The sequence below is a fragment of the Phalangium opilio genome, unplaced genomic scaffold (genome assembly GCF_054372755.1).
Source record: "Phalangium opilio isolate 3A_F unplaced genomic scaffold, DU_Popi_V2 ptg000053l_1, whole genome shotgun sequence".
NCBI classification, from domain to species: Eukaryota; Metazoa; Arthropoda; class Arachnida; order Opiliones; family Phalangiidae; genus Phalangium; species Phalangium opilio.
Genome location: NW_028324172.1, coordinates 804681 through 816857, shown reverse-complemented (window position 1 = coordinate 816857; position 12177 = coordinate 804681). Strand labels below are relative to the sequence as shown.

At 36.2% G+C, this 12177-nt stretch overlaps 1 protein-coding gene across 1 annotated transcript in view; it reads left to right on the top strand.

Moving 5' to 3' along the window:
* LOC149672244 (ATP-binding cassette sub-family C member 3-like) overlaps nt 1-11537 on the top strand; it is a 45619-nt gene extending 34082 nt beyond the window's left edge. Inside the window, exons 12-18 of the mRNA XM_089840144.1 lie at nt 6918-7185; nt 7397-7596; nt 7774-7900; nt 8421-8581; nt 8650-9165; nt 11195-11356; nt 11426-11537. Coding sequence (XP_089696270.1) covers nt 6918-7185; nt 7397-7596; nt 7774-7900; nt 8421-8581; nt 8650-9165; nt 11195-11356; nt 11426-11537 — 1546 coding nt within the window. The remainder of the gene's footprint in view (nt 1-6917; nt 7186-7396; nt 7597-7773; nt 7901-8420; nt 8582-8649; nt 9166-11194; nt 11357-11425) is intronic.
* The last annotated feature ends 640 nt before the right edge of the window (nt 11538-12177 follow it).

The following is a 12177-nucleotide window of genomic DNA, read 5'->3' as shown; positions in this document are numbered from 1 at the left end:
AATTATAACCATAAGTTCGTAAGATATGTTACATAAATTTGTCTCTGGAAACTGAGAGCTTGTCTCGAAGTGACGTAAATGAAACGTCATAGATTCTCGTAAAGCGACGCCTGATGAGGCCCTGTCAAAGGCTTAGTACAGACTAAATAGGAAGATGGAGTAGAAAATCGCTTGTAGTCAATTCTCACTTCGTTCTCGAACTAGCTCTCATTAAGTCTCTAGCAGACTAGCATTTCGAAATATAGGAAGTGTCATACTTATGGAACTTAATCTTAGAAACATATGCTATAACTTTAAAACATCACAGACTTCCGTGACAAATATTTTTAGAGGCTTCCATAGCTTTGGTGATATATAATAAAACCAAAAGTGAGAGCGCACAAAATATCTACAATTTCAAAAAATAGGAAAATATTGGAAAATTATCGAAATTATAGGAAGTAATAGAAAGACATCCGAAAATAGGAAAAATTATAAAATTTAGGAAATGTGGTCACCCAGCGCAGGTCTATGGAATATGTTTGTGCACAGGTGCATAGATTGTTTTTGTACACAGGTCTACGTAATAGTTTTTTAGCCTAAGTCTTCGGAATCTATTTGTATTATTCCATCCACTGTGCTTTTCACGTGAAAACGACGGGAAGGCAATTTGAGTTGGACTGGGCGTTGAAGCAATCAAGATTCCCAGGTAGCAAATTCACGTCGACACAACGTTTAAACGTAGCATTGAATAAACGTGTGAATTAACGTTTTTAAAACGGTGATCATGTCACCTTGAAACACGGTGTTTACACACGTGTTTATTTTGTCGCAAATACATGAGAAATCTCGTCTATTTCTCGTTTTAAAAACGTATATTATAAAGTAGGTTAACGTGGATAAATCGTGCGTTAAACGGTTCCAATTAGGTTTATTTTTCGGGTTATTTGAATGTGTGTAATAAGTTAATCTAACGTGTCTCAAAAGTTAATTGAACGAGTGTAACAACTTATTCGAACGTGCACAAAAATTTGTTTAATGTGTTTTATAAGTTAGTTGAACCTGTGTATAACGTTGGTTTAACGTGTTAAATAAGTAAATTACACGTGTTTAATAAGTAAATTACACGTGTTTAATAAGTAAATTACACAAGTTTAATAAGTAAATTACACGTGTTTAATAAGTTAATTGAACCTGTGTTTTAAATAAATTGAACGCGTTTAATAAGCCATTTCAAGTGTCAAAGTCGTTAACTGAGGCGTCTAATCAGATATTTGAGCAAGCGAAATAGTTTAATTTTACGTGTGATAAACACGTTAATTAAAAATGTTAAAGACAATAATTGAACGTGTGAAATAAGTTAATTGAACGTGTAACTTTGTTTAATTAAACGTTTATAATAAGTTAATTGAACGTGTGCAATAAGTTAGTTGAACGTGTGTAATAATTAGTTGAACGTGGGTAACTAGTTAATAGCACGTGTGTAATTATTTAACTCGTGTTCTCAAAGTGGATCCGAAACATTGCCAGTATTAGCTTCGGCATTTTCATTTATAGATGCAATCCGAACCAATATCACAGCAATGATAGGACTAATACAAAGCCTAGTTTTCAGTTGTTATGTATAAATTTAGTATAGCTAAATCAAAAGATAACAAGGCTTTTGAAATATTAAAATTAAACGATTTTCTTGGAGTTTTGAAACGAAACATAGCTTTATAGCTCTTCAACTACTAAAAGAATCGTAATGCCGAAACATATTTACCATATTTTCATTTTTTATTTAGCAAAACGAAAAAATTACAGTTTTGTAAGAGTCCTATTCACGCCAATACAAGGGAAAAAAGCTATAAGGGAGTATTAACCGAGGAGTAGAAACTGAAAACTTCTTATAATAATAAAAATTTATAGCTCAGGCCTATGCATTACATGTCAACAGTTTTTTAAATAAGCTCTAATTCCTACTAGGGCTTTTGTTGTTGATTATGAAAAACCAACCGTCTCTATCCTAAACCGACTTCTCAACAATGTCATAAGTCCCTAACTAACTTTGAATAGAGTTCCCATGATTAGTATTTCAATGGGAAAACGTCTTAATTACTCGCTTCATATTAACTATGAAATGCGTACAGTTCCAACTTCATTACTCGTTCTATATATATTTGACGGATGTCTTTCCGATGAAAGAGGTTTTTCTTAAATAATTAGGGTTATATGAATTATATAAATTATTTTAATCGTCACTATTTTACCTTAATTATAGTTAAGTCGATTTAAGAAACTTTATTCCTAAAATCATTTTAAACATAGCTATTTTTAATGTTTGACTTCTAGTGAACACCTTTTTAAGAATTTTTGTAAATTTAGGGTATATAAGGAGATTGATTCCTTGATAGGCTGATAAGAAAAAATGCAATTGCGTGAACCTTTGGCGAAAGCCCTGCCATCGGGGGCTAGACGTTTCTCGTAACCATAGACGCTCGCCTCGTACATTTTAACCCTAACGACAAGCTAATGTTGCAGATTGGTGTCTATGCGGTATAGACGAAAGACCAGCTCAAGGTGGTGTTTGAAGCCAATAAGAACTGACTGATGTGTATGTGGTATTTTACACGTCCAGTAAAATACCTCCGTGACGTCATCGAAACTCGGAGAGGTGATAACGATTGATTATAGCTTTTTGTGACGCAAGACATGTACGAAATATCAACGTTTCCGAAACGTACAGTAATAATGCAAAATTAAGGGTCATTTAAAACCATTTTCACACGTGTTGTGAACGAACTTCTTATAAAGACTTGAAAATAAAGCTTTTGAATAATGTATTTACAACTTTCTCGAAACTTAAATCAAAACGCAAAACTAACAGTCCACTTATCACCATTTCGAAACGTGATTTTAACCTAAAATAAACGTATTAGTTATCACTTTGTATAATCGTTTTAACAACGTTGCCCAAATATACAGTAATAACGCTAAACTAACGGTCAATTGAACACTATTCTCAAACGTGTTACGAACGTAACATATAGTCCTGAAATAAACGCTCTTGTATAAACGTTTTAACAGCGTTGCCAAAACATACAGTAATAACGCTAAACTAACGGTCAATTGAACACTATTCTCAAACGTGTTACGAACGTATCATATAGTCCTGAAATAAACGCTCTTGTATAAACGTTTTAACACCGTTGCCAAAACATACAGTAATAACGCTAAACCAGAAGAAAATAGGGGAAGTGGGTAGCCGTAGCCTTGAGCCATACAAGTCGTCCAGTGATTCTCACTTACAATGGTCGATTCCCCTACCACCCTTAAAATTTGAATCTGGCCAATCGGCGCGAAGCATAAAATAGTACCAGATTTCATTGCGAACGCCACCATGTAGCGAACTGTGGAACTAACTTGTGTAGTCTGCTTATATTTCTGCTGTGCTTCAGTTTGAGTTAGGGTTACGTCAGGTAACGGGTTAATGCGGATATTGGTTTAATTAAGGACGAAAATTCGGTTATTTAATAAAATGAATGTCGTTAAGAGTACGCAGTGTGATTTAACGTACAAGGAAACTACCGATAAGAAAACTCAGGCTGTGTTGAAAGGAAAAGTAAGATCTACCCAAACCAATGTTAAAAATCAAACTACAACAACTTGGATACAACTTTATTACTTTGAACTCTTCCCTATCACAGTTTAAAACTTCGGACAAGTTATTTTTTCCCTGGAACTTAGAAATACCATTGTATTTAAAAATAAAGACATATTTTAAAATAAGTTATGAATTTAGTACTTACCACTCGATTCCAGCCTCTGCCATTCTGCCTGAGTGCCTCACTGCCTCTAGCAGACGCCTCTAGTCAGTTGGAAGGCGTAGGACCGTACTGTCCACAGAATTACGTCACTCGTGTGTTAATGCGCGTAAAAATCCTATCTCTCTTCACCCCCACGGGGAGGGAAATGGCGCGAAAAATCCGTAAACGGGACGCCTCGCGAAGTTGCCCAAGCTACCCACTTCCCCTATTTTCTTCTGGCTAAACTAACGGTCAATTGAACACCATTCCCAAACGTGTTGCAAACGAAACATGTAGACTTGAAATAAACGCTTTAGTTATCACTTTATATAAACGTGATAACAACGTTGCCGAAACATAGAGTAATAACGCTAAACTAACAGCCAACTGAACACTATTCTCAAACGTGTTGCAAACGTAACATGTAGACCTGAAATAAACGCTTTAGTTTCACTTTCTATGAACGTGATAACAACGTTTCCGAAACATATACAGTAATAACGCTAAACTAACGGCCAATTGAAAACCATTCCCAAACGTGTTGCAAACGAAACATGTAGACTTGAAATAAACGCTTTAGTTATCACTTTCTATAAACGTGATAACAACGTTGCCGAAACATACAGTAATAACGCTAAACTAACGGCCAGTTGAACACCATTCCCAAACGCGTTGCAAACGAAACATGTAGACCTGAAATAAACGCTTTAATTATCACTTTGTAAAAACGTGTTATTGACGTCAAGAAAATCCTAAACATCTTGAGGTAACTTATGTGCCAAAAATAAACGTTTTTCTTACGTGTGAAGTACACGTGAAACGTTTTCAAAACATTGGCACCAAAAATCTACTTTAAATCAACGTTAATTTGCTACCTGGGTTAATACTTCTATAATAGATGGTTAGGGCCTTGTTAGTTCAAACGCGGTAACTAATAAACGAGCAACACCACAAGACTTAAATGGAGCGCCTGCTTTTCAGTATAAGTTTTAAAATACTAGTTTCTAAACAGTTTTAATTCATATTAAGACTGAAGTGACAGATATTAATCAAAACTGTCTTTGTACACAAAGACGCGAAAAAGTAAGAGATAAGTGTAGAAAATTAATTGTTTGAAGTAACAGATATTCAAATTTTCATTTTTTAAGACGTGATTACAAAACATCAATTATTTGAAAAAATTTCTTATCTTAGTTTTTTTCACAAAAATTTCAGAGAAACTACCTTGATACTACTGTTTATTTTCGAGAAACATTTGCTTCAAGGAAGTCCAAATACTCGGATATCTGAAAAATAGAGCTACAAGTATTTATTTCTATATTTTAAAATTGAAAATATTGCGAACCGAAAATTACATTCGCCCTTTGACTGTGATGTAGTTATTAGAGTCAAAAGGATCTGTAGCTTGATCGTGATCTTTTGAGAGATATACAACACGTCAATTTTTGAAACCTTGAAAACTTTAAAATAAACGAACACGTTAAGTATACGTTTTCTATTTTTAAAATGATGCACATGTTTAAGGATAAAATATTTTACTTAAGGAATTTTGGTGAAAAAAACTAAGATAAGAAATTTTTTAAAATAATTGATGTTTTATAATCACGTCTTCAAAAATGAAAATTTGAATATCTGTTACTTCAAACAATTAATTTTCTACACTTATCTCTTACTTTTTCGCGTCTTTGTGTACAAAGAGTTTTTATTAATGCAGATCGGTCTCATAGAAAAATCAATAAGAAATTACTTTATTTTCAACTTTAATGAACTTCTGATTTGTTTCAAAGTATTGCGCCACAAGACCAATCATATTTATATGCATAAAGTGCCATAACATCTAACAAGCATTATTACGACAAAGATTCGATACTCGATGATGAATTATCGCCACTCTAACCAAGTTTGCCAGATTTTGAATAAAGGCTGATTACTCGTGACCTATTCATCCGAATTGAATTTGGTGAACACTTTTCAAATATGAATCGACCCCAAGAAATCCGAAAATCGCATTTATATCCTCGAGAATCCAATATTTTCAAAGTTGATAATTTTGACATTTCCGGTTTCCGGTATAAGTATGCAAAGGACAACTTTGGAACGGGTAAAATATGAAAGAGAAATACAAAACTTTTATAACGCACTTTATTCCAGAGCGCTAGCTTGAATATTTTTTGAATTATAGTAAAATATGTGCGAAAAACGCAACGCGCAAAGACTTTTTTAACAGTCTGTACTGTTTTTGGAGATAGTCCTTATTTAAATGTTTTGTATTGATTCTTTGAAGTTGAACCATGGAGGTTTTATTGTAAGAGAAGCTTTTAGCGACAGCCTTCCACAGCACAATTTGTCTTTCCTTTCGTCTTGATCTGTTCGAGCGGCTGGCCCAAGTTCGGGACAGTGAAATTTCAAATTGGAGTTGTTATATGAGGTTATCGTCCCGTTTTCGGAAAATTGATATGTCAATGCGACCACCGACAGGGAATATCTACCGACTGGTTATGGAAGCGCCCACAAAAATACCTCTCGTAAATACTGTATAGACAAGCGGTTTCGTCTAAATTGACCTTGAATTACAGCTCAGACTGTGATCGGTTTGAGTAGGCCAAAAAATGGCTAGTTTACTACTCCTCTTAAGATGCAGACTCCATGGTTGAACACGCTTTGCTAATTAATGAATTCTGATAATGCAATTTTTGTAGTATGTTAAATAGCAAAGCTGAGAGATTTCATTTTGCATCTAAAATAATAGTCTCTCATGAAGATGATGCGAAACTCATGACTAAAGAGACGCTCGAAAAAGGAAACGTATGTGCTCTTTAATATACGAGGAGAGTATGGACTTTATTTGGTTTCTTGAGAACTAAAACTCTCCACGCGCATTTTTCCTCCTGACAATGTTATTGGATATTTGCAGATATCCGTATCACAAAACAAACATTATTTTAAGGCCTATGGTATAACATGGTGTGTGATTCTCGAGGCAATAATCACAGGGGCAGTGGGTGGTCCTTAATTTCGCGTCAGAGTATTGTCTGGCTCTGTGGTGCGCGGACTCCAAGGAAGATTTTCAAGCATTGTGGTCTTATTTGTTCTTGGACTAGGCCAAGCCATTTTAACATTTCTGAACGTAATCATCTTTGTCTTTCGAAGTCTACAAGCGGCCAACTGTCTACACGGGAAAATGCTCGAGAGCGTATCTCGTTCTCCCAGGTCCTTCTTCGACACGACCCCCGTTGGAAGGATACTCAATCGTTTTTCCCAAGACATCGACGCTCTCGACCAGCAATTACCTCCAATGTTAAGACATACCAATTGGGGATTGACATTTTTAGTTGTTTACCCAATAGGAACTGCAATATTTTTACTATTATTCATAATTCCCTGCGTTGTTGTTGTCGTTGGGTACCTTTTACTTCAGGTAGGAACTCGGGTTTAGTCTCCTGTCATAAGTAATTATCGAGTATCACTCTCCACTGTTAATTGTAGTGGTTATACAGGAAATTCCTATCGGGATTCTTAATAATTCGGGTGTTAAATGCACATCTTAATAACGGTGTGCTCGCGCCCATTCCTGGGGAGAATTTCTTTGTATCGTGTTTAAAGTTATGATTATCCCATATCTTTTGCAGCGTTTTTTGATGTCGAGTAATCGTCAATTCAAGCGGATAACAAGCTTGAGAAATTCCTTCTTATTTTCGCACGTAGGAGGATCAGTGAGTGGCAGCACTGTCATCAGGGCGTGTGACGCTGGAGGGAACTTCGAACGACACTTCCTTAAACTGATCGACGAATGCACTGCCGCTAACTACATGATGAACATGACTCAAAGGTAATTTTGTAAATGTATCATTTTTCAATAGTGTTTTTTTGGGGGGCTTTTGTTTTGTTTCGAAGCGACGGCTTAAGCATCGTCTACACCACATTTTTAACCTTGGAAGCAAAGCAAAGCTAGCATACCTAGTGGCTACTCGTTTCTCCAATTCAATAAAATGCAATTTCTTTCCAGATGGCTGACAGTACGCGACAATATCTTGGGCAATTGCTTGATGTTTTGCACCGCAATCTTCATAGTTTTGAGCAATGGGACTCTGTCAGCTGATTTTGCAGGATTGATCTTGGCTAATGCTGATCGGGTAAGCGCTACCAATAAAAACGAAGCGAGTCAATTAAATCAAAATCTATTTCACAAGTTAAAAATATCATCTGGTTTTCTGTTGAACTCATGATAACAGCGGGATAAAGTGGCACGATACAAAACGAACCAATAGTTATTGAATTAACGAAGAATATTTCGAGATTAAATTGTAGGCAGGAGTTTGAGTGGGAGACTGATATATCGAAGCGAAGAAAAATATCGCTGTAAGCAAGGTTAGCTACGATTTAAGTTTAGGTTAGGTACACAGTACACTACTGCGATCAAAATTTTTTTTCAAAGGTTCGTAACTGAAAAAGGAAGTTTACGTAAACGCTTCTAAAGAATGAAAACCCACGATTATAAGATTTATAACATCTTAATTGTTAGACAAATACTTTGCTTCCCGATTTTTCACCAAAATTAAGGGTACTATGTTACCGCTTTCGGCTTTTCTGTCACGTGGAAAAATTATTTATTTTCTACAAATACAGAACTGTTTTAATATTCTGATCTCACAGCTTCTACAGGCTATCAAATATTTTATTGCTTCCATTACGGGTTTGGAATCGAATGTCGTCTCCATAGAAAGAGTTGACGAATACTGCCGTTTGAAGTCCGAAGCCGATGGGAGAACCCAGAATCTCAACCCCCAGCTGACTGGCCTCAACGAGGTCAAATCGTATTCCAGGACTACAGCACCAGATACCGAAAAGGATTGGATTTGGTCTTGAAGGACATCGATGTCAGGATCGAGGCCGGAGAGAAGGTGGGCGTGGTGGGGCGGACAGGAGCGGGAAAGTCGTCGCTGACGCTGGCGCTCTTCCGTCTCATCGAAGGGGTGCGTGGTCAGATCGTCATAGACGGAGTGGAGGTGGAGGGATTGGGCTTGTCCGACTTGAGATCGCGGTTGACCATCATCCCCCAAGAGTCCGTCCTCTTCTTTGACACACTCAGACTCAACTTGGATCCCTTCGGGCAGCAAGACGACCAGCGACTGTGGGCCGCCCTGGAACACTCCCACTTGAAGTCCTTCGTGGCGTCACTTGAGCTGGGACTGGATCACCCCGTGGCCGAAGGAGGTGACAACTTCAGCGTGGGTCAGCGTCAATTGGTCTGCTTGGCTCGAGCCTTGTTGAGGAACACCAAGATCCTGATCTTGGACGAAGCGACGGCCTCGGTCGACATGGACACCGATGATCTCATTCAAGAAACCATCAAGAAGGAATTCGCCAACTCTAACATCAGGGCCGGATTAACCACTAGGCAAGTTAGGCAATTGCCTAGGGCCCGGATATCTGAGGGGCCCGTAATCAGCCAGTTTTCAAAAATTGATGTAATTAAAATCCAAAATATATATATATATATTCCCCCCTCTCTCTCTGCTGAAACATAACGTCACTGACACCATGGAATAGCCAGGTGAGTTGTAACGGCAGCCTAATGTTCAAAAACCCGTTACCTAAAACATTGTGGCGACTTATAAACATTAAAGTGGCAATTTATAAAGGAATAAAGAAAAAGACGATAAAAAACTTAAAAATTCAATGGAAATGTATCTTCAGAAGTGGCTATCCTCGGAGGATGAAATTTCATTTTGAATTCGAGTTGTTACTGACAGTCATTAAACACTGGAGTTGCATTTTATGATTCCTTGATAAGCTCTATTCATGGTGTTCGAGATAATTTGAAAAATTTTAAATAATAACTCAGCTCACAAAAAAGATAATTAACAAAATAACGAAAAAAGGGAAAAAAATACGAAAACGGTTCTTTGATGAAGGTGCAGGAAAGAACAAGGCGACCCAAGGGTTGGGCTCGTAATAGTAGCCACATCGTACTATACTTGACAGGCGTACAGAAAAATTTGAGTGAATAGCCTCTCGAGGCGCTACCTTAACTATTTTAAAATGATTACTTTAATTTTTTTCTTCTGTTATAATTATAATTGTATGACACGAACGAAAAACGTGAGTACCCGCATGATGCGCATCCTTTAACAGTGGTTAAATAAAATACCCGTAAATGCCCATTAAAAGAAGTGCAGAGAATGAGAGTGAATAGCCGCTCGATGCCCTAAAAAATTATAACCCTTAATAATTACTTCAATAAATTTACTTACGTTATAATTGTAATATTCGGGGCCACAAGCTAGTACTTTCTTTTAAAATTGTTCTAGATTTGTGGAGAAATACATGTAACTCCTAATAATAAACATCTCCTTTAGACCATTCTAAATATAACGTCGGAATATACTTCGTTTTTCTTTTTAAAAATTCCCTCGATTTCTTTGAATTTTGAAATAGGGAGCGGGATTGAAAGGGTGAAACCCTCATTGTCGACGGGTGACAGGAATTTTAAATGGAGTATTAAACCTTCCATTTTAATTAAGGTAACACCATAACCCTCTATCTCGCTTTAAATATGTAGAGCAATCGTAAAACACAATTCAAAATGCTTAACCTAACTGGTACAATTAAATGCAATGCTTAAAGTTACTATTATAAACCCCATCCTCTTAAAATACACGAACTTAAAAATCACATCACCATAATTCTGTCCCATTCACTCTCCCTTAAATGACGAACGAAAAATTCTATACTGCCAAACGCGCTACTATTTCACGTCTACTGGTACTGGTACTAGTACGAGTACAACAGGGCAGGCCAAACTAAGAGCCTTATCGTAGATGTACATCATACAATGTAGCTAAAAACGATGATAAGTGGACGGGACGCTTTCAAAATAAAAGTGTTTTACGTCTTATGTGACAATCTTATGACAAATACTTAAAAACGATCCGAAGTTAACAAGGTCACTGATGAAAAGTTCAAACCTATTATAAACTTTAATGCCCCCGATGAAACGTTCTCTGGAGGTTTCCAAGAATTGGCAGAAATGTATTGCAATGATTTAAATATTGAAAACAAACTGCTACAATTCAAACATTTCGTGAAGAATGAAGAAAGGAAAAACCCAGAATTATTACATTCCTTTATTCGTAACAATAATACTATTTCAACTTTTCCAAACTTAGAAATTATTTTGTGAATTTACTGGTGTTTGCCAATTAGCAATGCAATTGGCGAAAGATCCTTTTCAGCTCTAAAATGAGTGAAAAACTAATTCAGAACCACAGTAGCCCAAGAAAAATTAAGTTCTTTATCTTTGATATATATATTGAAAAGGATTTACTAAACGACTTCATAGACTATGAAGAGATAATTGATAAATTTCTTTAGCTTGAAAGAAATTTAACTATCGAGTTAAAAAAGAAATTAAATATTCTGTTAAGTGTTAAACAAATTAAAAATATGTCTCTCTATTATCTTAAACTGTGGTCTGTTGGGGGGCCCGGAACTAAGGCCTTGCCTAGGGCCCGAAAAATTGTTAATCCGGCCCTGTCTAGCATCATCACCATCGCGCACAGAATAAATACCATCTTAGACTACGACAAGTTAGTTTGCCTAAAATTTAAAGAGGCTTAAAATGATTGGCTAATTTGTCATTGTTTATATCTTCATAGGGTGATGGTTCTCGATCAGGGACGAATTGTGGAATTCAACTCTCCAGATGCTCTCTTGAAGAATGAACAATCAATGTTCTACGATTTGGCCAAAGATCCCAATATACTCTAAATCACCTTTGCAATCAATGTTTCATGCATTACCAGTCTAACCAATAACCTGATCATTCTTTATTATAATTATTATTAAACTCACCATAAGGTTCGATGTTAATTAAAACGAATCTTTTATTAACATTACTAAACAATTAAGACTTGCCAAACAAGCTCATTTCAGGCACAAATGGATCTGTTGTAACAACGGCAAATTGAAGTAACAGAAAGTGAGTCACCAGACTAAATGAAAGTCTTCCTCCGTATGGTTTACGACGTACTCCAATCAAATCTATATCCCTCCCTCTCTAGCTTTGAGCTGTCTTCGCTTTACAACAATTATTAAGTTATAAGTTAAAATTCTCACAGATGAAAAAACTTATGACTTATGACTTTTGAGATATTCGAATAGTTTGAATATCTTTAGTTCTTGGTGATCGCTTTCGTAGTGAAAACGTGTTTCGTTTTCCCTTGACGTGTGATTCGCAGGATTCTTTCAACGTAGACTAGAGAGAATAAATTCACTTTTACTAAGCATAGGGCAGACAATTAGTCATGTGACATGACCCATTCTCCAGAAAATAGTAAGGCTAAAACTTCAAGTTTAATCAGGTTGCTCGATGGTTTTAAGAACCGTAGATAATAACAAAAACATGGGC